Source organism: Tribolium castaneum, chromosome 3 (genome assembly GCF_031307605.1).
Source record: "Tribolium castaneum strain GA2 chromosome 3, icTriCast1.1, whole genome shotgun sequence".
Classification (NCBI taxonomy): Eukaryota; Metazoa; Arthropoda; class Insecta; order Coleoptera; family Tenebrionidae; genus Tribolium; species Tribolium castaneum.
The window spans coordinates 14,124,276-14,150,268 of record NC_087396.1 but is presented as its reverse complement, the minus strand read 5'-3'; the positions used below and the strand labels follow the sequence as shown (position 1 = coordinate 14,150,268).

Genomic DNA, 25,993 nt, shown 5'->3' with positions numbered 1-25,993 from the left:
ATTTCTATAATTAGATGCACGAAACTCAGTGGCTATATAAAAAAATTATATAAAATCGGTTACCCCGTGGCGTTACGTCATAAAGATTCGGATTATTCCAACCGTGGCCTTTTTCGCAATGGTTCTTCGTTTTCTTGTACGTGGTCCCGTTTTTTTGTTGTGTTCTACAAAACAGAAATTACGCAATTTGAATACTCCAAGTCCAGAATTACGTGCTTTTTTGTCCCAGTGTGTCTGCATGTATTTCAACACGATACTAGTTTTCTCAGTAACTATTACTAAAAGCAAAAAGGAGCAATAAATTGAGCTTTTTTCGAGGGTAAAACATACTTTGTTCAGATGGAAAATCTTTAGTCGGTACATACACCGAAGGTCGTTTTAAAGGGGACCTACTGTTGTTATCAACATGGAATTTGGTAAAATTGTTCTCATCGTAGGATGGGAGACCTTTAAGAAACTCAGCGACAGACTAAAAGTGCAAAAACTCAACGATTTAGCTTTTTACCCAAATCTGTACCCACTTACCATTTTGCCAGATGTAACACCTGCAAACTTGAGTTATACTTCAAACTTAAGCCTAATACCTTAAATTTACTCAGACTATTTAGAGCATCTTAGCTTTACTAATTCTAAGCCCTTAAAGCAATTAATTGCACAAGAGGCAAATGGAACATCCCGATAGAAGTTTACACTATTGTAACTTTACTAGTGGGCAATTGTTTATGGAAGCAACAAACAAAAAGCTCAATGAAATGCAGCTGAAGCTTTTTACGTTGCAGTAAAAAGCTTGAGAACATGAACAGTTAAGAACACCTTTGTGCGACTATCACCATATTTTGATTTTTTTACTTTGACAAGTAAATGACGGTTGTCTGTTCGCGAGAATCGGCGTCCGAGCGAATTCCCCAAGAACGATCTACATCAAATTATCTTGATCAGAACGAGTTCTAGTATTTTTTAACACTTACAGCCATCTATGTGGTTGTAATTAGTAATTGACATTAAATAGTTTATTATTAATTTTTTCGGTTGTAAAGACGTTCTCAAAGTTGTTCCATTAGCAAAACTAGTTTCCTCTTTTACCGGCCATTATGTACGACGTCAAAATTTGTGACATTTAGGTTAGATTTTTAAAACTTTGTACAAATTTCGTATAATTCAGCATAAATCCAGCATATAATCGCTAAGCTAGTGTCATGTGGTCATTTTTCTCCCGCGATCCTTCCAAAGACTTCAACTTTGAAGTCGGAGAGTTAGTCAAGGGGCTTGACGAACGGAGTGTATGGACTTTACATAAGGGCAAAAGAAAGGTATTGCAATCAAGATCTCTCGAATTTATTTAACTGTGACGAGTTCCTCGTGTTTAAGGGCACAAATGAGGAAGTTTCAGTGTTTGTTTTTGATATAAAGGGTGGATCAGAAACACAGTTAGAAATTGCCAAAGCGGCAGTTAAACGGCTAAAAACATTGAGACACCCTAGTATTTTAACTTATTTAGATAGTTACGAATCGGATAAGGTTTTGTATTTAGCGACAGAACACGTTGAACCGTTGGCTAGTCACTTAGAGAAGTTGACGATAGAAGGGGCTCAAAAGGATTTGTATATTGCCTGGGGGCTGTTCCAAATCACGGTATTGCTGTTGTGATGATTGCGTTGATAAATCTTTTAAAACAGCAATTTGTAGCGAGCTTTGTCTTTCTTAAATAATGACGGTAATTTGAGACACAACAATGTTAACATTTGGTCAGTTTTTGTCAATTCTTCCGGTGAGTGGAAGCTGGGAGGTGTTGAATATGTCTCAAGTGCTCAAGACAACTCCAATGTTACTATTAAAATCATACCATCGTTGGAAATGTACGACCCTCCTGAAAAAAATGACCCAACTAAACAGCGGTCAATTACGAAATGGTTTGTTTGATTATTTTTATTATTCTACGTTTTATTTGAACGTGTTGTAGTTCTGCCGATATGTGGGGGCTGGGTTGTCTAATATGGGAAGTTTTCAATGGTCCTTTATATCAACAGTCTTCTTTGAAACTCCTAGACAAGATTCCTAAACAGTTGGGTCCATTATATTGCGAGTTAGTTGGAGCGAATCCGTCATCAAGGCCTAATCCTGCCGATATTATAACTAGATGCCGAAAGCTCGGCGGCTACTTTAAAAACGATCTTGTAGACACTTTACTATTTTTAGAAGAGATTCAAATTAAGGACAAAAACGAGAAAAACCGATTTTTCTCAAACCTAACACCACACTTAGACAACTTCCCCGAAAGCGTGTGTAAGCACAAGATTTTGCCCCAGTTGATAACAGCCTTTGACTACGGGGACGCCGGATCTGCAGTTCTAGCCCCCATGTTTAAGGTATTTTTCTCCACTTTTTGTCCCCAAAACCCCAATTATTGTATCACAGTTGGGCCAACTCCTTGACGAAGCCGAATACCAGAAAAAAATCGTGCCCTGCGTGGTCAAACTATTCGTAAGCAACGACAGAGCAACAAGGTCCCGACTTTTGCAACAACTTGAACACTTCATCGGTCATTTGCAAGCTGCGACCGTAAACGAACAAATTTTCCCTCAAATTGCTCACGGGTTTATGGATACCAACCCCACAATTCGCGAACAGACTGTCAAAGTAACTTTTTTTCGTGATTTTGTTTTTTGTTAATGTTTAAACTTGCAGTCTGTGATACATCTAGCACCTAAATTAAGTTACAACAATTTAAACGTGGAGGTTTTGCGGCATTTTGCGCGGCTCCAGTCGAAGGACGATCAAGGGGGCATTCGCACCAACACTACGGTGTGTCTGGGGAAGATAGCACAACATTTGCATCCGCAAATTAGGCAAAAAGTCCTCATTTCGGCGTTTATACGAGCGATGAGGGATCCCTTTCCTCCGGCACGTAACGCAGGCATTTTGGCCTTGGCTGCGACGCAACAGTATTATCTTTTGAACGAAGTTTCGTCGAGAATTTTGCCGGCATTGTGTCAGTTAACGATGGATCCGGAAAAGTCGGTCCGGGATTCGGTTTTTAGGACGATTAAAGGGTTTTTGGGGAAGTTGGAGAAGGTGTCAGAGGATCCCAGCTTGAGGGAGAGTATGGGTAGGTTTTTTATTTATTTATTTTATGGAATAATGACGGGGTTGTGGTTTAGAGGCCGATGTCAATACTGCAACCCCGAGTCTAAGCAACGCAGCCGCCACGTGGGCTGGGTGGGCTGTTACAGCAGTTACAGCGAAATTCTACAGAAGTCAATCAGATACAGTCAAATCAATGAATCCTATGGCCAGTAAAATGTTAACTAAACCGGCTTCACTAGGTAAGTATTTACGCATAATTTGCGGTCATAAATAAAATAGCAAAAATAGTTTGCGGTATAGATTTTTCAGCGGTAGATTGGACTTTTTAAATATGTATCCCAAAAAACTTTAAAAGTACTCTTTCAAAACTACGGAAATGCCTACGTCCCATTTTACCGATTTTTTTTTAATAAAGTTGATAAAAAAGTTATTATTAATGATTAGATCTCTGTCATTCAAACTAAATTGAAACTATATAAATTAATTTTTTTTTAATTTTTCTGAAGTATTCGTTACAATTAAAAATTTAAAATTATAATTAAAAATGCTAGAAAAAAATTTTGGTCGTTGATTCATAAAGCAAATAAAATGCTCAAGAAGTTAAAAAATGTTTTTAAAAGTTTATAACTGAAATTTTGGGAAACGTTTGAAGTTAAGACACCAATAACTTTATTTAGAATTATCTTATTTTAGGCAAAAGTTATTTTCGAAGACAACATTTAGGTATAATATTTAATATCTTGGAGAAACCAACTGGAGTATCACTTACGCTCTTATTATCTTTGATAAATATTTTTGTGTTTATTTACTTTTAAGAAAAAAACTTTTTTTTAATTGAGTCAATTTTATGACACAAATTTTGCTTAAGCTTGGGGCTATACATACCCTTGATCCGCCTCTAAGTGCTGAGTTGCGGAGAGTTAATTTCTTGTTTTTGATTAATTGAAATTACTCTGACTCTGCAGTTGCTGAAAATACCAGCGGTAGCAAAAATAGAGTAAAAAATATCTTGCCATTCGAAAAATTAATAAAATAATACCTTGCAGTAAAACACCTTGTGGTCGTAACACTTTAGCAAAATTAGCTTCCAGAAACGCAAACGTATAAGGTTGAGCGTAAATCTTGAATAATTTTTAGAACAACCATCGAGTAGCAGCATTTCAACGACCACTTCTAGTGTTACTTCTATGACGTCTTTAGAACACGAGGAGGGAAGTCGAGGAAACGAATCAGTTTCTGACTATGATTATGACCACTGGGGCGACAACGACAACTGGGGGGACATGGAGGTAATTCTTGTAACGTAAAGCCTCGATTTTATTTATTTAATTTTTTTGAAGACCGCCGGTCAGATGGCTAGTAGTAGTGGCAGCGGGGGCGGTGGAGGCACCAGCGACCCCGCTAGCCCCCCGTCAGGGTCTGGTACTAACAAAATTACAGACGGTTGGGATAACGAAGAATGGGGCAGTCTTGAAGAAGAGCCGGTAAGTTAGATTTCTTGTTTCAAATAATTATTACCATACATGTTATTAAAGGAGGTCGAAGCTGAACTTACAAGCCCTTCAGAAGCGTGGAGCCCCAGTGATACGACCCCGATAATCCCCGAATCGTACGAACACGGTTTGAGTAACAGGAAATCGGCTAATAATTGGGGCGATTCTGAGTTTGAACCGTTAGAAGAGCAACCATCTACCACTAATCCAAAGTTAGAAGAAGCCAAAAAGAAGCGAGAAGAGAGGAAATTAATGCGGCAAAAGGAGTTAGAAGCACGGCGGGCCAGTCGGACAACGGGTGGACCAATGAAACTGGGGGCTAAAAAATTATAAATGTCGAATTAAATGGAATTAAACAGACTTAAATATACACCAAACTTGATACAGACATATCTTGAAGCATTTTGTCCCAATTTTGATTAGGAATAGTGGAACCGGCATAATTATACTGAGGATAATTAGTGTGTTAATGTAGTCTAATTATTGATTTGGTCTTGTTTTTCTACGGAATTCTAAACGTGTACCAACAATAACATGCTTTTTGTGTACATAATATGCAATTTTTAAAGTATAAAAACACGATACCGACGATGTGAATAATGGTTTCGTTTCTGTCGCGGTTCTTCCTCGGCTTTTTATATCAAATAATTGTAAACATTTGCATGCTGGTTGTATTTATGTAAATAATTTTACAGATGTTTTAATATGTATGATATTGTTTAAATAACTTTATTTCTGTATATTTTTCTTTACTATTTGCGTTAACTGAATTATATTTTTCTATGTATGTATTACATTACCAGAATAAATTTGTTTCAAGCATTGAATTATTCATTTTTCCCGCGTCGATTTATTTACAATGTGGTTTTATCGCTCATCCTCCAGAGCGCGCTGTATTGAAAAATCTTCAGATGTCAATGTACGTCAACACAGAAATTTCTTTTAAAATGTGATATTTACTTTTACAATTAATTCTATTCGTTTACGATGCTGCTTAACCACACGAGCAATAAATCTAAGTGCAAATCTTTGATGTTATGGTTTTAGTTTAGTTAAAATGTTTAGCAAAAGAAATCTTGTGGACGTTAAAAAATCCACTTCAAAAATCCAAGATCCGAAAAAAGATTTGGCGACACGAATCAAGCACTTGAAGATCATTTTAGGTAGGTGGTACCCCATTTTTTGTCACAAGGCCCCACTTGAAATTGGGTTACCACACCTGACTCACCTGCTGTCTTTCCAGATAATGTGGATATTGCTGAAGCTAAGGGGTTGTTTGAGGCCAACTTCAGCCACGTTTATAACATCCTGTACGACAGTTTTATCCAAGCTGAGGGAAACCTGAGACAACGAGGTAATTACACGTTTTTTGCTTGTTTCAACTTGGCCTGAATCTGTTTGCTTTTGTGGTAATTATTGCCGTTTCCTCAAACATAACTCTTCTTCTCTCACGTAAACAGATTCAATTGACGTAATTTTCATTGTTGTGTAACTGTACTAATTGTCTGTTTTTGTTGCCTCAGAGCTCTCTTTTCATTTGGGTAAGTCTGGATTGGGTGCTGTATCTAGTTTAAAATTTTCACTTATGACCTCACATTATTTCAGTTCACAAGGCACACAAGGAAGAACTAGAATGTACTCTCTGGATCCTGGAGCAAGTGTTGTGTTTGCTCCCGGAACTGATCCACAAACGATGGCAGCTCCACTCCCTTGGCCGCATTTTATCCAAACTTTTGCACCCCGGAAACTCCGTAAAACTCCGGAGACAAGCCATTCGTTACTTTCTGATGTGGTACCAGGCATTGAACGACAATGCCCCTGATTACGTCCATAACATGTTCCAAACTTTGGTGCCAGGTTTCAACAGCCCCTCATCGGCCCTTATGCAGATCAGTGGTAGCGTTTTCCACGATACTAGCGCCCAGAACCCCGTCACAGCCTCCGAGTTGCTCCCAGTGCTGCCCCCTTCGGGGGGCGAGAAGGCCCCCGAACACCAAAGCAAGTTCTACTTGGAGGCGCTTTTGGAACACATGGTGCACACGGTTATCAAACTGGAGTGGCACGATAAGGCGGCTCACCACCACCGGTGTTTTCATTTCTTGTTGGAAAAGTTCAAATCGTATTATTTGATGAAGATTTGTCCAAGTTTTAGTCATGATACGTCTCTGTATACTCCAAATTTAGGTATTTTGTTTTGTTGGGTGTAATGTGGGGTTACAATGTTTGTTTAGAGTTGCCGGTTTTGCGAAAACCTGAAGCCGAGAGCGAGTTTATTTTGTGTCGTGTTGCTTTGATTATGTGGGTGGCCAATCATTTGCACCAACCTAAGAAAAATGCAGATGGTGGGCCCGCTTCTATTACACATTCCGCTAGTGCAGGGGCTGCCACGCATGAGGAAGAGGGGCACGAGTCGGCTCATGCGAGCCTCGAATCAAGTGAGTGAATATTATTACAATTTTTTGAATTTTTCTGTTACGTTTGGGGCTTCTGTGTAACAGTTTCGTTGACATGGCGTAGTAACGGAAATTTTTTGTTTTATCGCCTATTATTTTTACAAATATTTATTTGAAAAAATAAAAAATAATTTTCAAGTTAACTACTTCCTACACGTAAAACTACAAATGGTTGAGTAGGATTTTGTAACACGCTATGACGTCAAATTATTCCTAACACTTTAATTCTTTATTGTTATGTGAAACAACTGCTGCGTATTCTGACTTCGCAAATTTGTCTAAAAATTGAAAAATTTTGACTGATTAAAAAATTAATTAAACGTACGAAATAAACAAATAATACAACAACGCTTATTTTATTTTTTATTTATTATTATTTTATCTCCTGAATTGATAAACTTATTTTATACTAATAATAATAATAATACTAATTCGTACTAATTTTTTTCTTAAAAAAAGAAACTACTACAACTGTATCTTATTTAGAAAAAACACACTATGTGTAATACTAATATCTAATGTAATATTCGTATAACAGAAACAAATTACTTTGCAGAATATGAAAAATGAAAATTGCAAAGTGGAAAACGTAAAAATTTGTTGGTAAAATAAGTTCATGATTTTTTTTTAATGGATTTTGCTCAATTAACGTAAAACGTAAAACCTGAGTGTGGCTTTGTTTTGAATAAATTAATTCATGACTGTTTAAAATTTAAATATTAATGTAGTTATAAAGTAGAAATGTTTATTCAACGAGATGCTGTTTATAAATACGTTTGTCTTGAAAATTCTGCAATGAAATTCATAATTCTATAACGGTACGACTTAGACCGAACCCATAAATAATTTTATCCAACATCTCCTAATTATTATTTAAGCATAATTCTATTACTTCAGTCGAATTATGTACCCTATAAATCACTTGTGAGTTATGAATATTTTATAACGTGGTATTTATTCTGAAGATTAAAAAGAAAATTAAGAAAAAATCGCCGAAATAACACAATAACGCTTTCATTTTGTAACATCTCAATTAAAAAGCTTACTTTTGTCTGTCTTTGTACAAACTTCTTTCTGTCAAAAAGAAGAATCTTTGCTATAGCTGTAACTTACTGACCAATTTTGAGCCAAAAGGCTTGGTTATTTCATTTAAAAGAAAATGTTTGTGTTACACTAGACTGTAAATATTTTTTTTATAAAATATTCGTGAAACAAAAAACTTCACGTTATAGAAACTGAAAAATGAAAAGTACATAGTGAAAAACGTAAACGTTTGTTTGTGAAATAGGTTTTTTATTAAATTTTTCTATTCAGTTTTTTTTATTAAATTTTACCTTACCATCTATTATTTCCAATATCTGAAATCGTGGTACAAATACGTATTTATAACGTCTACATTTCGATTAGCCATAAAGTAGAAATGTTTAATTAAAATTTCTTAAAAATTCGGCAATGAAAATCATAATTCTGTAACGATTTGACTGAGACTGAATAAATAAGAATAATTTTCTAACAATTTTTTCCAGTAATTTATAAAACTTTTTTTACAATCTTTTTCATATTTAATTATAATTAATTAATTATACAGTGCAGAAGTTAAAAAAAAATTGCAAATAATTGTTCGTTTTTTGAAAAATTAATAAACCTGGAGATTTTCCATTTTGGGACTAGACTCAAATATTGTGATACATTCAGAGTCAGCAGAAATAATAAAGTTTGTGTATTTTTTCTTTGTTTTTTTTTTATTATAATGAACGTAAGAGACAATATGATTACTCTCTTGTAGCGATATCGATTCAGACGAACAAAACGGCCAGCGACGAGGAACTAGCCAACCAAATCGTCCGAGAGGTTCTTTGCAGCTCACGTGACAACGTTAACTTCATCCACGAGATATACCGCCAAGCATTCCTGATTAATTTTAGTCATGTGGTTGCGATAAGAAAAATCATAGCAGTTTACAAAGACCTTATTCAGCTCAACGTACCTGAGGTGCCCTCGTACATGCTCGAACCCGCCGAAGATGCCCCTAGATTTGTTGACGATGGCATAATCGAAGGAATGAGACCTCCCCGATTACGAAACGATTCGTATTTGGGGGCAATACACCGGGAGAATTTGCTAGTAAGGGCGGGAATGCAGAACATATTGCAACTATTTATGACACATGCTGCCAACGTATTTTTACTAGAAGTGAATCCACACATTCCCAAAATGTTGGAAGAACAGACTGATGCGTGTAAACGAGTACTTAATATTTACAGATATATGGTTATGAATACGCGGATGGATAGTAGCACCTGGTGCGTTTTCTAGCCGTTTATTTGATTATGAGTTAATTTGGGGTTTTAGGGAACAATTGTTGTTGGTACTGTTACAAATAACTTCGCTCGTTTTGGGGGAAAACCCCCCAAAGAAGAAAATGAACACACTAGGGGGGAAATTAGCACCGGCGATTTTCCAAACCTTGATTGTTACATGGATCAAAGCTAATCTCAATGTTATGATTTCGAGGGAATTGTGGGACCGGTTTTTGCTAGTTTTGACTTCTTTGACTAGTTGGGAGGAGCTGATCAAGGAGTGGGCGGTAATATAGTGGTCAATGATCATTCCGAGACTCATTTTTATTATTTTGAACAGAAAACAATGGAAACTTTAACACGGGTATTGGCACGTCATGTGTACAATTTAGACCTTACCGACCTGCCTTTGGACCGTCTCATGGAGCAAAAATCAAAACGTGGTCGTCGGTCGGCAAATCGACCTGAAAGTACGACTCAGTGCAATATAAACGATCACAGCCACATCTCCGTCTGTCGCCAAGACTCTTCCCTACCTGATGGCAACGTTTTACGGAAAAAAGTCAAACATGGCTTGACTCGAAGCCACAGCGAGACGAGTTTGAACGTAAAACGGCGCTCCTCGCAACGGCAAAGACACGTATGTATCGAAATTTTGCCCGGATATCTATAGGATAGGATATAAAACGTTCTCGTCGAAAGTTTCGTTAATGTCGCTAAAGAACGCAGTTGTTAACACTTAATCAGAAAAAATACAGGCGGTTAGAGCAGTAAATTAGGTAAACGATAAGATAATCCAAAAATTTTATCTTAAACTATATTTTAATTATTTTTTTACCAATTTACTCTGCCCCATATTTTTTAAAACGCTGCAAATACGGTAGTAACCATTCCATAAAACGTATCCAAGAAGATATACCAGAAGAATGATATATTTCAGTAGAATGTTTTAGAGAAACTGCTTGTAAATTATTTATTTCAGTTGCTTTAGCCTGACAAATGTAAGTAGATTTGAGCACACTTTTCCATCTATCATAGCACTAATTGGTGTGCAGTTTCAAAGTTATTGATAAATTTTTTCTTTTTTTATTATTTTTGTAGTTTTTTACAAAACTAAAAGCGAATCGTATGACAAAATCTGGTCGAAGATGTATTGTTGTTTTCTCACAAAATATTATCTACTTCCTGAATTCCATATAAAAATTTTTGCTTACATAAACATTGGCCTGATACACCAGCAAAACCCCATAATTATACTAATCATTGTCAACTTGCAATGTGCCAAGTTACAAGTACATATTATCTTATGTTTTTAAAATTCTCTCTAATGCTTGAAGTTGAACAGTAACAGGAGTTTCAGAAATTTAAAAAAATGTTTGTGAGTTAAACATTTTTTTTCTGGCTTGAGTGAGAGCAGCTTTACCTAAGCCTACTGCAAAGTGATAAAATTAAAGGAAATATACAGACTTAAGGCATTTTCTTTGGACATGATTTGGGGATTTTGAAAATAATCGTCACAAAAGTTTCTATTTCCTTCCAGTCTACGTTGAGTTTTTGCTTTTGATGAATTATTTTTACGAATTGATTGCGTTTTACATCTTTTATGTCGGTGTGAAATTGCATCTAATGGTTTTTGATTAGATTAGTAGATGGAACGCTACTTTGGGAATCATATTTTTTTGTATTTCATTTTTGTAACAATTTATGGAACAATTTTACACTAAACCAACGAAGTTTCTTTGATAAACTTTAATAAACAAAGTTTAAAAAAAAAAACCGACACACCAAACCTTTATTTAAAAACACTACGCGTTTCAACCACAAAGTGGTCATCCTCAGGTGAGAATATAAACTAGTTTATAGTAGTAGTGTTTTTAAATAAAGGTTTGGTGTGTCGGGTTTTTTTTTAAACTTTGTTTATTTTAGTTTCCACGCCAAGGAAATCCAACAAGAAGTTGATAAACTTTCTTTAAAATGATTTGAAACTTTTCTGTCTATCCTTTCCAAAATAATGCTGACTAATAAAAAAAATCTTTTAGTGAACGTTGATTCTCTTTAAGAATGCTATAAAGATCAATTAATTAGACATAATTTTAAATGTTAATAGCTCTACTATTACAGTATTAATTTGCCCTGAACAGTATAGGTAAACTAAAAATTTTGTACCAATTTATAGAGTAAAATAAATATCCTTTCTAAACTTTATTCACATCACTGTTTAACGACTATATGCCAATGATAACAATAATCATTTACACGTGAGTTTCGGAAGATTTTCGTTGAGAGGGTTCATTTTGACAAGAAAATAAAAATAAAATATTTGAGGTGGATACTAACGGACGCAACTTCTTTTTGATTTAAATTAATGCTAATAAGTAATAACATGCTGTACAATATACCTAAAAATGACAAAGGCCATTTTTTGGTCATTTTGAGAAATATGTGATTGAAGTGTATTGTACGAGTTTGTAATTGGTTTATTGAAATAGAACTTACAGAAGGAGCTAAAGGCTGTTGAAAAACTTTTTTTTTGCAAATAAATGTCTGAAGAATAAATAGTTATTTACATTACCTTAGTAGAACTAGAACGCTTTGTGTTACAATTGTGTGAAGTGAATCAGAATTTTAGTTGTATTTGCGATTAATTGGGTCGCTTGTGTTTAGAGTTCACTATTTATAGCACTTACGTAAAATTAGTGCCTGAGTTAGTAATTTACACATTAAACATTCGATTTGCTAAATTTCATTTTTCCACGCTATAATAATAATAATAATAATAATAACTTTATTGACGCTAAGAAGCATTTACAATAACATAAGTAACGCAAAAAAAAATAATTACACTTTCATATTCATAACACAATCTGCTCTAAATCTGTACAAGGAGGAACCAAAAAAATCTATTTTGCTGGCATATTTATTTGCTTCCAAGAATAAACTATTAAGTGGTGAATTATAGGAATAATTGTGTTTATTCTTGTAAACAAAAAATAATTCCGGACATCTAACGTTTACCAATGGTACATTAAAATTAATTTTACATAATATGTCTGGTAAATCTAATTGGCTGTTAACCAATTTAAACATAAAACAAAGTTTATGTAGCGTACGCCTTTTTTCTAGGGGTATAATAGATAGATAGGATGACACATCATCTAAGCTATTCAAAATAACATTATTAGTAGACAGTTTGTATTTAGCATATTTTAGAAAACTAGTCTGCACAGCCTCTAATTGATCTGTATAAGTAATATATATAGGCGACCAAACGATGCAGCTATATTCAAGAATAGAACGGACCATAGAGTTATAGAGTATTGTGACTGACCTAATATTGCGAAAATCAGCCGTCCATCTTTTTATACACCCCAACATTTTTCTGCTTTTAGATAGGATGTAATCATAATGATATGTAAATAAAAGTTTTGCATCCAAAAATACTCCAAGATCTTTTATAAAATTAATTTCTTTTAATTCGATTGAATTTAGCATATACGAGTGTCTATTGGGATGTATTTTACGGCTAAAGCACATTGTCTTACATTTATCGGTGTTAAACTCCATGCCATTGCTTTTACACCAACCTTCAAGAGCTTTGATATCTTCTTGTAAGATCTTTATATCTTTATAAGATTTTATTACCCTATACATCTTTAGATCGTCAGCATACAATAGGTACTTAGATTTTATAACACTGCCAACATCGTTAATAAATATGTTAAAAAGTAAAGGGCCAAGTATGGAGCCCTGAGGCACACCAGAGGTTACTTTAATGACAAAAGATTTAAAGCCTTTTATTGAAACAGTTTGCGTTCGATGAGTAAGATAGTTTCTGATCCAAGATAAAAATGGATCGCTTATACCATATAAATTTAACTTATGTAATAATACAGAGTGGCTAACCGAATCAAACGCTTTCTTGAAGTCGGTGTAGACGCAATGCACCTCAAACCCGGACTCGAAAGCGTCTAATATGTCATTAACAAACACAAAAAGATTAGACTGAGTAGATCTGCCAGTGAAGAATCCATGCTGCGATGGGCTAATAACATTTTTAAATAAATAAAACAACTGACTGGATACAATGCTCTCAAATAACTTGGCGGGGACAGATAGTAAACTGATAGGTCTATAGTTCTCTATCTCGTGCTTAAGACCCGACTTAAAAACAGGAGTTATATTAGACATTTTCCATAAATTTGGAAAAATACCAGATACAAGTGAATTACGAAAAATGTGAGTCAAAGGCTCTGCAAGGGAGTTAGCACAGTTTCTGTAGAACAGAGGAGGGAACCCATCAGGTCCTGCTCCTTTCCTGATGTTTAGACTGCAAAGTTCTTTATGTACAGTGTTTTCAGATATAAAAATATTATTTATATCTACACTGTCTTTAGTAATATTGAAGTAATTTGTACCAGTAAGTGAAACTTGGCAGTCTTTGTATATTGAGGCAAAATAAATCGCAAATGTATTATGTTCAAGAATTTATACTGGACGTTACACTGAACCGGTAAAATGAAACGAATCCGTCGCTTCAGCGTTTTTGCACGTCTTTGGGACCTAACTTGTTGACGAAATTTAATAATAATAATAATAATAATAATAATAATAAGGAAATTTAATTTTCTACAAATTCCTTTTTAACATTTTTCTTGTATCTTTAACCGAATTAGCAGCGTCTTGAAAAATACGGGACGAAGAGCAAATTTTAAATAATTTTTTTCTCTTGTTTCTTACAAAAATTTTAGTCGGCAGTTTTTCTCAGTTTGTTAAATTTTTGCATTTTTTTTTTCAAGTATTATTAGTGAATTGGACATTTTTTTACTCATTTTTACTCCGCCGAACCTAGAAAATACTGCGATTTGGTATCTTGTTTCCTCTCCTAAGTTACAGTCCTCCGTAGTTCTAGTTTTCGTATTATAGACAAAACACCGACGCTCTTTGTCGCTGGACAACATACCGCAGCCCGACACCGAATCGACGGACCGAACCCGCTCTCCAAGTCCTGCACCCTCCAGCGGCCTCGAAAGCAACTCGATCAAAGATTCGCCAATTCAATTGGACGTCCTCTCGACCGAAAACTCAAATTCTGAGCCGGCTGGTGAACACCGAGGGGTCGTATGTGGGGGCTCAATCCGCGGTTGGCTCCCCGACGTCGCTGTGATACTTTGGAGGCGCATGTTGGGTGCGCTTGGTGATGTTAACACCATCGCTGACCCTAAACTGCATGCGCAAGTTTTCGAATATTTGGTTAAACTGAGCGATACTTTGATCAAAATTAAGCAGAATCAGGGCATTTCGGCGGATAATCAGAGCACGCCGCCCGCCCCCGAGCTGATACCGCCCTTGACTTTGATTCTGCCTTGGTGTTTCGGGGCTTTGATGCTCCCGGACGACTACGAAGCCGGGAAGCTGAACGCGTTGAGGCTCCTGTGCACCATCACCGTAAACTGTGATCATAAACGTAGGAATTATTTACCTCAGTTCTATAGGTTTTTGCATATGTCGCTCGTGGGGAACTCGAAGCCGTTTCTTAACACGACGTTAAAGTTTCTCGGGCCTAGGTTTTTATCGTTGCAATTGCCGGGGTTTTCGTTGCTTTTGTTGGATCTTATACACGCGTGTAACACCGTTTTGAACTCGATGGAAAATCTCGAAGGGGCGCCGCGAACCGAAGCCATCTCGATTATTGCGAATTTGTTGAGTTTACCTGGCGATCTCAGTAGCATTTCTGTGCTACAACCGGAGGATAACATACATGTGAGGCCGTGTCCGGATGTGAAAGAACACGTTGTTAGTATTTTGCTGCGAGCTGGGAGGCGGGAACCTAAGGGCAAGGCTCGTTGTATTGCACTTTCGGCACTAGGGATGTTTGTGTACAAGGAATTGACCAATCAGACGTTTCATCCCAAAGTGGCCGATGCCATCAACGTCCTCCTATTGGCTCTCAAGGTAAAGTTGCAGTTTTTGTTACTTGACCATAATTTTTGGTTTCCAGTTTAATAACAAGATTATTGCACAGCTGGCAAGCAATATTTTGTTTTTGTTGTGTGATCATGCCTCTTTGTTATGGACACAATATCCAAGGCTTGGGAATGCCGTAATTAGGACGTTGTGTGCGGCCTTGTTTCGACACGCACCTTTGGGTTCAACAGCTGGTGAAAGTGATAAGGCTTTGGGGACGGCGTTGCTGTTGTGTTTGGGAGAGTGGTGTATGAGGTTGGAACCAAGAAGATTGCTGGAAGTGTCGGAGTATGGGGAAGAGAGGGGGACGTGTCTGCTGCTACAAGTTTTTACGGTATGTAGAAAATCATAATAGTTATTTACAAACTAAGAGCGAGAAGTTATTTTTCGCCCATGAGCGCATTATTTGAACACGAGTGAGGAACGAATCAATTCTGAAATAGTGAAGTCATTGGGTTCCAGATAGTTTTTTAATTCAAGAAAAAAGTTTTCTTATAGTTTACATTTACGTTTTAAGATATGTTACGCTTTTTTTCTTATATTGCTTTGTTAATCACGTTGATCAAACAGTATTTATACTTTTATTAAGTTGTGATCTTACGTTTACAATTTAGCGCTTTTATATACTTACCTTTTGCTGCATTATTTTGTTTTACGTTTACGTGTTCTTACGTTCTGTGCGGATTCAACTGAAAAGGAAACACTTTTTCTCTCGTAGAATTTTATTTGTATGCGTTCATACAACGGTGAACGACAAACTGAATAAATTTTGTAAGAATATCGATAAATCGTCATTAAAAAAATAAACAGGTAACGTATACAAAAACTAATGAATCATAGGATGGAATAACATTGTACGTAAATGTGTTCTAAAATATAATAATTTCCGTAAATAATCTTAAATGTAAATAAATCGTTAACACTAAATACAGTGAGGTTTTTATTTTACTGAACATAGCACAACACACGTAAAACTATTACTGATACGCTGTATTTAATAGAAAAATTATTGTCAGACCTGATGCGGGATCGAATCCTCATTTCCCGCTTTAAAAGTTGCATTTTTACCACTGATCGTCTTCCGCACACATTTTAACACATTTTTTTAATTAAATCAACATTATAAACTATACTAAGTATAACTGCTTTAATTTAATTGCTCAAATCAGTTCAAAAGCTGCAAATTAGATCAAAAAACTATTTTCTTCTAGCGTTTTTGCACTTTGATACTCTAATTTTTCAACAAATTTTATTCAAAAACCACCAAGTTAAGTTAAAAAAGACATTGTTTTGGAATTTTCTTAGCGTGTAAGTTGACATTGTTTTTACCCTTTTTATGGGTTTTTGTCTCGAAAATCCGAAATTTTTGGAGAATAATAAAACATGTCCAAACTTTTGTCATGCCTTATTTATACAAAAAATATTAAATTAAGCTTACTATTGCTTTATTTTTGTTTTTTTTAAGGTTTTATTGCATTTTTTGGTCAGAAACGTTCATATTTTGCGAAATTCAAATTAAAAAATTACTAAATTGCATTGAAAAAGACAATTTTTACTCTTTTTTATACGTTTTAGCACTTTTTCAGCCTGAAACATCATATTTTGCAAAATTTCGTCAAAAATTTAGTGAATACCTTGTTCATTTTTAAGCTAGAAATTCATTTATTTTTTAAAATTTCGTCAAAAATGGTCCAAAAACCCCAAACTTAAAGTAAACTTTACAACTCTGAAGCAACAAAATTTTTATTGATTTAACCTTACAAAGACAAATACGGTATCTGATGGCTAATTTTATAAATACACGTACACAATACAATAAAAATTTAAACTTGTTGACACAGACTGAAGAGATTAATCCAATGGGCATAGTAAATGCAAAAAAAATTCGACTTAGGTTCGAGAGATTTTGGTAAATTTACATTCCTTTCTATAAGTAAATTCTCGGAACCAGTCAATCCGTTTGACTCATAATTGAAATAAAGAGACTTTAAAGTTAATGTTGCTTTATAATGTGAAATCTTTGTCAACAAATTCATATTAATCAGCACATTATAAACAATATTTAATTTAATGGTTCTTTAAATTAGATTGTGAAACTGACTCTTATCAGGATATAAATATTCGACTTTCTGCTGTAATTGTAAAAAAAATACAGTGATAACAATAGTTTTCCAAAAATTGTTAATGTGAGTTAGTTTTGGGACTTTTATTATACTCGTAGTCGTTACATTTATGAAGATTCTTGAATAATTATTAATTACATTAAATTCACTGTCACGTGGCCCCATATTTCCGCCCCCAGTCAAGATACTTCTTGTAATCATTTTGTTCAATACACGGTTTGATTTTCTTGAGAGCGTTTAAAACGTCCCCACTTTTCACCTGTCTCGTACACTTTTTCTTATCCCCTCTTCTGATTTGTTCCAGTTTTTCCCGAATTACAATCATTTCAGCTTCCTTGCACACGTTTTTCACATCAGAGCCTGAGAAATTTTCAGTCTGATTAACAAACACCGCCAAGTCTTCGTTTCTAAAATCGTATCCATTTTTGGAAAAGTAGTATTGAAACAATTCACTTCTTGAGTCTTTATCTGGTAGTGGCACCAAAATTCGTTTTTCAAACCGTCTCAAAAGCGCGTTATCTATACTCCAGGGATTATTTGTGGTGGCCAAAACAAATACTTCAGTTTTCATAATACCATCGATCTGTGTCAAAAGCTCGCTTTTGAAACGACGCGAAGCTTCGTGATTCGAATCGTGCGATGTGGAGGCGAGGGCGTCGATTTCGTCGATGAAAATCGTCGTTGGTGAATAGAATTTGGCAACGTCGAATAGTACTTTAACCATTTTTTCCGACTCTCCGCGCCATTTGCTGATAAATGCGCTACTGGTGACGTTGATGAGCGTGGACGAGGATTCGCATGCTAAAGCTCTGGCTAGTAAGGTTTTGCCGGTGCCTGGAGGGCCGTAGAGGAGGACGCCTCGCCAAGTGCAGGCTTTTTCAAACAGCTGGGGGTAGCTCAAGGGGTAAATTATCGCCTCTTTCAGCGTCTCAATAGTGGAGCTGAGGCTGATACAATCCTTGAAAGTTATCCCCAGTGTTTTCGGTACGATTTGTTTGATTATTTGGTCGGCCATTTCGCGCCATTCTGATGAGTAGTTTTCAAAATCGATCAGCGGTTTTGACTGGATGTCGCTCAAGCTCGAGTCTTTTGATAATGTGACAATTTCGAATTGGAAAGTGTCGTCATTTTTTTCTTGCTTTAGGGTTTGTTTTTCTTTGGCTGTTGATTTTCGCTCTTTTTTTAAAGGGGCCACTTGTTCGTTTTCGGCAGTTTTTCGTAAGATTTTTGGTTGTTTTTGGAATTTTGTGTAATAGTAACTTTGGTATTCTTGGAGGACTATCTCCAAGTCGATGTTGTCGCAGACTTGGTAGTGGATTCCGGTTTGGGTTTCGTTTTGAAGCACTTCGGCGACTGAGAGTAAGTTGTTGTCGACGAGGTATTTGAAGATTAGGTGGAGAATGTTTCGCTTGCGCTCTTGGGCCTCTTTTTTCAAGTTTTCTTTCAAGTTATTGACGGTTTTCGAACTGTTTTTGATAGGTAGATGGATTTCCATCATTTTTAGTAGTAAATTAACAGCGTGTTGCTGGAAAAATTAATTTAATTATGATTATGACATTTAGGTGACTGTTATTGTGACTGTTTTGAAAAATGCTGACTTTAATATTGATTATTTGAGGGTCAGTGTCCTAGGGAGTAGGTAAAGTCCATTATTCACCTTTAAATAATGTTATAAAAGCAATATTTTTTTTCTTAAGCTATAGATACTAATTTTCTGCTCCACCTAAAATTATTTTCAAATATATATAATTTTATATATATATATATATATATATATATATATATATATATATATATATATATATATATATAATATATAATAATAATATATAATATACAGGGTGCTCAAAAACTGGCGCACCAACTCAGTGGTACGTTATTGAGAAGCAAGTGCAGATTACGGGAAAAATGTTGAAAAAATTCCTACAGTTAAATTTTAAAAAATCTGGAGCTACAAACTTATTGTGTTAACTTCTTTAGTTATCATTATTTTTTTATATTCTTATGTTTCATACCAGGTAATCGTTCCGTAACAAAATGATAAGCAATTATTTTTAAATTTACTATCAGATTTTAGCAGTTTTTTTAATTTAAAAAAATTAAAATTTATCCAAAAAATCACAATGTGTAGATGTGCCAACACAGGTAATTATTTCCTAGGAAACCGTTTCAAAAATAATTTATTTTTATTGTTGCTCAAATTCTATTGCGATCATGACTGTTAGACAACGTTGCCACATATCGTTTACCTAAAATTAGTTATTTATCAATAACTTTAATACAAAGAATTTTTTTACTATTTTTACCTTTATATGTAACCACTTCTCTACCACACACCATTGAGTTGGTGCGCCAGTTTTTGGGCACGCTGTATATTAATTATAATATATATATAATAAATATATGAAACACCTTATATTTTTTCTATTTTTGGATTTAGCTTTTAAAACTAATGATTTTGACCTAAACTTTTATTGGCCGATTTTGCTTAGTTTTTAAAATATTTAAATTTTGTTAACAAAACACGCTTTTTTTTTAATGTATTGCTCAAAATATAAGATTCCTAGAAAAATGGGACTTTCACCACATTAAAAAAGAATGTTCAAACTTTAAAGATATAATACTTTTTAGCTTACTGCTACCAAGAAAAAAACTTAAGAGGTTTACTGAAACTTGACTAAATTATAAATTTTAAATGGAACAGCCTATTTTTAATTTTTGCATCTAAATGACCTTTAAATTGTCTTCTAAAAATTATAACAGTTAGAATAAGTCTTTTTCTGATTACTCAATTTAACTTTCAACATTAAAAAAAATTATTATTATTATTTGAGTAGTCGAATAGTCAAATATCTTTTTAATTATTATCTTTTCATTTGAAACTTTATGTTTCTACATAGACAATTCAAGCAAGAACAAAAAATAGGGCGTTTTTTGTAACTTTTTCAAGTTATTCAACGTTTAAAAAACTTCATAATTTTTTAACGTCCCTAATGGTCTAACTCTACAATGCTCTGAACTCGGAAATCGAGAATTTTGAGACACCTGTATAAACCGGCACCTAGTAATGCAATTTTTTTAATTAATTACAAAAAATAAGACTTGAGTGAATAAATATTATTAAAAATATATTATTCAATCAAAAGATGATTTACCTCAACGTAATAATGCCCTGTTTACCACTCAGAAGTGTTTATTTACACCGTTGCTACGACACCGCGAAGTGCGGTAATTTCAAACTTGCCAGCCACCAATCTTTGCTTACAGGTTTTGTATAAAATAGCCGTTGGTAAAACATCAACCGAACACTCGGGTGGTTTGTCTCAACCTAGCCTTAACGAAGACTTCGATCCTAATATCCTCTCCGACGACCTTGTGGACAAGTCATCGCCCTCATTATCACCCACCAAAAATCACCAATGTCAGAAAGCCATCACTTTATGTGCTAAAACAGTCCTATCGCACCTTGTAACCCACTTAGGACACTTTCCAATGGCAATTGGGGCTGCGAGACTTAGCTCTTTAGTCGTGGAACACGATGATGTTCCCAATCTAAGTTCAGATGAGTTATCAGCCAACATTTTTTCAGCGCCTAATATTCAAGTAATTTTAATATCAATAAAAAAAAATCAAATTTGATGACTATTTTTTTAGCTTTTTATGCTTACTGAAAATGTTATCGCAAGCTTAATCGAGTTGCCTGTGCTCGATTTACCTGGGGGTGGCGTTACAGCTGGACTGTCAACAGCCGACAAACAAGTGAGAGTGTTACTAAGAGATTTATCAGGCAAAGCTAGCTGGGATGCGTCGATTTTGTACCGCACTCCTGATACCGACAATGAAGAGTTTCAAGTCGGTCAAGTCGAAATTGAAACCAATGCAAGTCAGGGTAAATGGGGGCCTATGAGTTTACAACCCGAGAGTTTCATCGGATGTCCTAGTAATTTACCACAGAGGGCTATGAGGCATCGATCGCCGAATGTTTTACCGGATGTCTCAAATTCTGCCCCGGATCTCGACCAACTAGACGATGTAATTTAATTTTTTGTAACTAAAAATTACGTTCAGTTGTTTTGTTCCAGTTGTTACAATATTTAGGACATACAAGTCCCGAGTGTTTGGAAAATTTTGATCGCAAGTTGAATGAGCCAGCGTTGCCTCCCTTGTCGATTGAAATCGAACAAGAAGCAATAGCGTCTGTTATTAACCAAAGGAACTTGGAAGTGGAGGAAAATAGGGTCATGCAATTTGCGGATTCTATGCTCGGACAGCCTATTTCCAGGCCTAATAGTCGCAATGAGGGCGCTTCGAGTCCGGGTTATGACAGCAGCATTCAGCAAGGTATGTTTTCACCTATCATCAGTTGCTAATTTTCGAAAATTAAGTCTCGTTTAAAAATGTATTGTTTATTTTCTCAATTATTTTAGTAATTGTTCTTTTGTTGTTTTGTTTTTCATTGTGAATTATTTTTATCATTATTAATTTTTTACTTTTATTTTCATATTATTCTAAAAAATATATCATTTTCTGTGTATTCTCGTTATGTATTTTCTCTTTGTTTTAGTTATTTTTACTCTATATTATTTCATAGTTTATGAGAAAGGTTAAGTAGAATAGCTTATCTAGATTTTGCTTTCTCAAATTTTTTCTTCAATTATTATTATTATTATTATTATTATTATTATTATTATTATTATTATTATTATTATTAATTTTCACAATAATCTGTGGTCGGGTGCCTAGCTTTTTTCTTTGAATTATATAAAAAATGCAACCACTCAGAGAGTTTTTACAGTTTCCTCTGGTGTGGTTGAACAAAACGCATTCCAACAGTGCAGATTACTATTTTCGCAATTGGGTCTCGCGGGTTGGGAGCGTCGCCAGCAATTACATCTCCTGAACAAGACCGAGCGTTTATTGCGCGAATTGCGGAATTTGGACAGTCAGAGATGTAGAGAAACGCACAAAGTAACTCACTCATTTGTTGTTATTTATTTATATCTATGTTATGTGAATTTAGGTCGCCGTGATTTATGTTGCGCCTGGTCAAGAAGACAAGAACTCGATTTTATCGAATCAAGGAGGCAGCGCTGCTTATGAGCAATTTCTTGCGGCTTTAGCTTGGGAGGTGGAGCTGGAGGGTCATACAGGTTTCTTGGGAGGTCTCCAAAGACAAGGATCGACAGGGTTGACAGCGCCATATGTGGCGACGAGTTTCTCGGAAACTATTTTTCATGTGGCAACGAGGATGCCTGGGGACACACCGGAGACTGTCCTCAATAAAGTAACGCAGTTTTAAATGTTTTTTTCAGTATTTTACCCCCGGTTTGTTGATAAATTTTATCGGTTCCACACAAAACCAGTCATACGATAGAATTTATATTATAATGATAATAATTTGTTAGGAAACCGGGGATAATAATGTTTTTGTGATTTGCCTTTATTTGTTTGATTTCATAAACAAATTTAATTTTTCATTGAAATTTAATAACTCCAAAGTTTCGCCTATTCACGTATTTAATTCTCCATTAAATTATGTAAAAAATTTGCAAATCAACATGAACGAACGAAACATAATTAAAAGTAACAATTCGTCTTCTGAGAGGAGGAAGGAGGAAGAGAATGATGTGTCATTGTTGCAAAGACGAAAAAATACAATTGGAGAATTACTTACAAATTTACGAGTTTTTTTCAAAGATTTAAAATTGCAAAAAATACAATACTTAAAAGGTATTAATGAAGAGGATAATTTAGAGAACAAAGATTTTAAAATTTTAATTACAAAACTTTTTGCTGGGTAATAAAATATTTATTATACAAGACGATAAAATTTGATCCTTAGAGCGCTGAGAAGATAGTGGTGAATTTTATCGTCGTGTACAATACATTATTTCGATTGAATTTGTGTTTGAATCCTTTTGATTAAAAATTAATTATACAAATTCAACAATGAAAAAAAACGTCAGAAACAGAAAAACAACAATGGTTGTGTGATTTATTTCTTTCGACGATAAAATTTCGTTTTATCATGAAATAAACAGTGGATAAAATACGATTTTAGCTTTGGCGATGGAATAAATAACGATTGAAACAAATTTTTTTTCTTTAAATTTTGACTGAAAATGTTTGAAAATTAAATACGACTATTCAAGTTTACTTTTATTCTAATTTGTCTCAGATAAATACGTTTTAATGCACAACTACATATTTCTTTAAATAGGTATTTATGAAAAAAATTAAATTGCGTGGTGAAAAATGGTGGATGCGCTGGTGGAAAAATGGTGGATGCGCCGGGACACTAAATATATCCTGAATATTATAAATTAAACTTTGATTTTACAAAGATTGAAGTTTATTATGTATAGTTTTGACATTTATTAATAACATAAAATACCAAACAATACTATTTTTGTATTACCTTCAAATAATTATTTATCTGCCTTAGTTTTTTAAATTGACAAATTTGGTTTTAATTTCCTTCAGATTTTTGTGAAATGAATTTTTAAATTAATTTATATTCAAGTTTACCCTGTCCTACCTTTTCAGATAAATTAATTTTATCACACATCTTACAGTGGATATTTCTTCAAGAAAATATTTCTTCAAGTAATAAAAGGATTTTCTCTTTGAAAATATTGCTTCTACGATTTCTTGTCTGCTTTGTTTTGTTCTACATTTTATCCAGGCATGCATTTACGAGACTAATCTAATCTTTACACAGTTTTACACATACATCTTGACACGCTGTATGAAAAGCAAATTACAAAAACATAGCGTCGCTTCCGTAACTATAAGCATTTTAAAATAACACTGAACTTCGGCACTCGTTTTTTCCACATAAATTCTTGCCCTAAGAGATGTCTTATGCAACTTTTTTAATTTAATATTTCAGACAAGACATTTGGGGAACGACGAAGTCCACATCGTGTGGTCGGAGCATTGTCGGGATTATAGACGTGATATCATTCCCACTGAGTTCTGTGATATTTTGATAACAATCTACCCACTAGGGAGTAGCCTAAACAGGGTGACTGTCAACTGTAAACCCGACGTGAGTCACTAGCGACTCGCTTCGCCTGTGTTTTTGAATTTTATTAATTACAGGTTCCTCACTTTGGTATTCTGTTTCATGAGGCTATCGTTGAGAGTAATGTTTTGGCCGGTTTGGTTAGAGCAACTGCGATTTGTGCCAGCCGTGCCAAAAGAACCACTTTACCTTTCTACCAACAATAGTATTTATTCGCAATTTTTTTTGCAACAACTTAATTGTTTAATTGTAGCTACGAAGAACGGGCGATGTCACTCGAAACAGTTGTAACCAAACATAAGCACAGCACAACGTACGAAGACTTCATTTCGCGAGTGTACAGCCCCATTGCCACCCCCAGCCCCTTCTGTGTGAGCGGTTCCACCTCGAGTGGGGCCGGCGATGGGCCGGCCTGCACCGGAAACCCATCCATGTTAGCGGCAGCTCTCTTAGACTCGCACGGACACTCTCACAAACCCAATCAACGAAACGATTCAAAATTCAGAGGTACTTTCTCGTAGTGAGGAAAATTGTGGTTTTAATTTACAATTTTTTAGTCTCAGCCTCTGATGCCGCGCGCGGTGTTTGGTTCAATAACAGCCCCGACATGTCTCAGAACGTGGAATCAACGAGTATATCGCCGCGTCCGTTGAAAAAAATTTCCTCGAGCTTGAAAAGCGTCCCAAGGAGGTCGCTGCGACAAGAAGCGCAAGACTCTCCTCCCGAGAGTCCCCAACAGACCACGAGGAAAAAATAGATAGTGCTTGATGTCTACACTAAGCTAAGTACTAACTAGTTTTTGTGCACAGCACTCAAATTAGTTGTGTAATAATAGTGAGTGTTTCTCATTTGAAATTAAGAAAAACACCAAAAGTTAATCTCGAATATATTTTTATAACTACTGAATTGAAGGGTGGAAGCGAGCAATCGAAGGAAATGGCCTGACAATGATTTAGGTTATAATCATATTCAGTAGTTGTAGCTTTTAACTTATTTTATGACCCTTTGTAAATTAGTTTTGTTTTATTAATGTGAAGTAACGGTATTAATTTATGATAGATGTGTACAAGACATGTATTTATTAACGTTATTTATTTTCTTTTTATCTATTGAATATAATCTCTGCATTTATCGAACTGTGAATATTTCCTTGTTGTGTTTGTGTTATTGTTGGGTTTTCAGTATTACAATCATTTTTAGATTTCAGAAATTCCATTTTTCAGTATTGCCCCTCGTTTTCTTTAGTGTCAACAGTATTGTATTACTGTCCAATTTCAGATTTTGATTTTTTGCGAATGACGAAAAATGATTGTAACATGTTGTGTTTGAATCTACTTCAGTATTAATTTTTATTTTACTACTTTCCACTTTTCAACCATGGAATGGTTTTGTAAACATGTAGATAATCTTTTTAAAATTGTACTTATACCTAAAAAGCTTTATTAATAAACTTTACAAGTATTGGTCGCTCTTTATTTTTCATTCCATCGTGTAACACGTTTTGTAAACTACTATCAAGGCCCCATTAGAACATTGTTTTTTCAAAGTT

General features: G+C 34.8%; 2 protein-coding genes across 3 annotated transcripts; both read left to right on the top strand.

Moving 5' to 3' along the window:
• Positions 1–1,059: 1,059 nt before the first annotated feature.
• yata lies at positions 1,060–5,399 on the top strand. Its single transcript, XM_064355794.1, has 10 exons — positions 1,060–1,310; positions 1,369–1,632; positions 1,687–1,910; positions 1,961–2,366; positions 2,416–2,637; positions 2,686–3,106; positions 3,159–3,323; positions 4,222–4,373; positions 4,425–4,568; positions 4,620–5,399. The coding sequence occupies exons 1-10, from the start codon at positions 1,197–1,199 to the stop codon at positions 4,908–4,910; spliced, it is 2,403 nt and encodes an 800-aa protein (XP_064211864.1). The 5' UTR covers positions 1,060–1,196; the 3' UTR covers positions 4,911–5,399.
• Positions 5,400–5,467: 68 nt separating this feature from the next.
• On the top strand, positions 5,468–25,907 carry LOC664386 (uncharacterized protein). 2 transcript variants are annotated; one of them, XM_008197706.3, is made up of 19 exons: positions 5,468–5,740; positions 5,821–5,931; positions 6,101–6,118; positions 6,183–6,761; positions 6,809–7,012; positions 8,817–9,333; positions 9,383–9,617; positions 9,671–9,970; positions 14,254–15,282; positions 15,329–15,628; positions 20,685–21,020; positions 21,072–21,449; positions 21,500–21,758; positions 22,213–22,385; positions 22,438–22,701; positions 24,310–24,468; positions 24,522–24,649; positions 24,698–24,951; positions 25,002–25,907. In XM_008197706.3, exons 1-19 carry the CDS (start codon positions 5,635–5,637, stop codon positions 25,199–25,201), a joined length of 5,550 nt encoding a protein of 1,849 aa, XP_008195928.1. In that variant the 5' UTR covers positions 5,468–5,634; the 3' UTR covers positions 25,202–25,907. The 2 variants fall into 2 exon arrangements, with proteins under 2 accessions (XP_008195928.1, XP_975486.1); XM_970393.4 differs by lacking the exon at positions 6,101–6,118.
• The last annotated feature ends 86 nt before the right edge of the window (positions 25,908–25,993 follow it).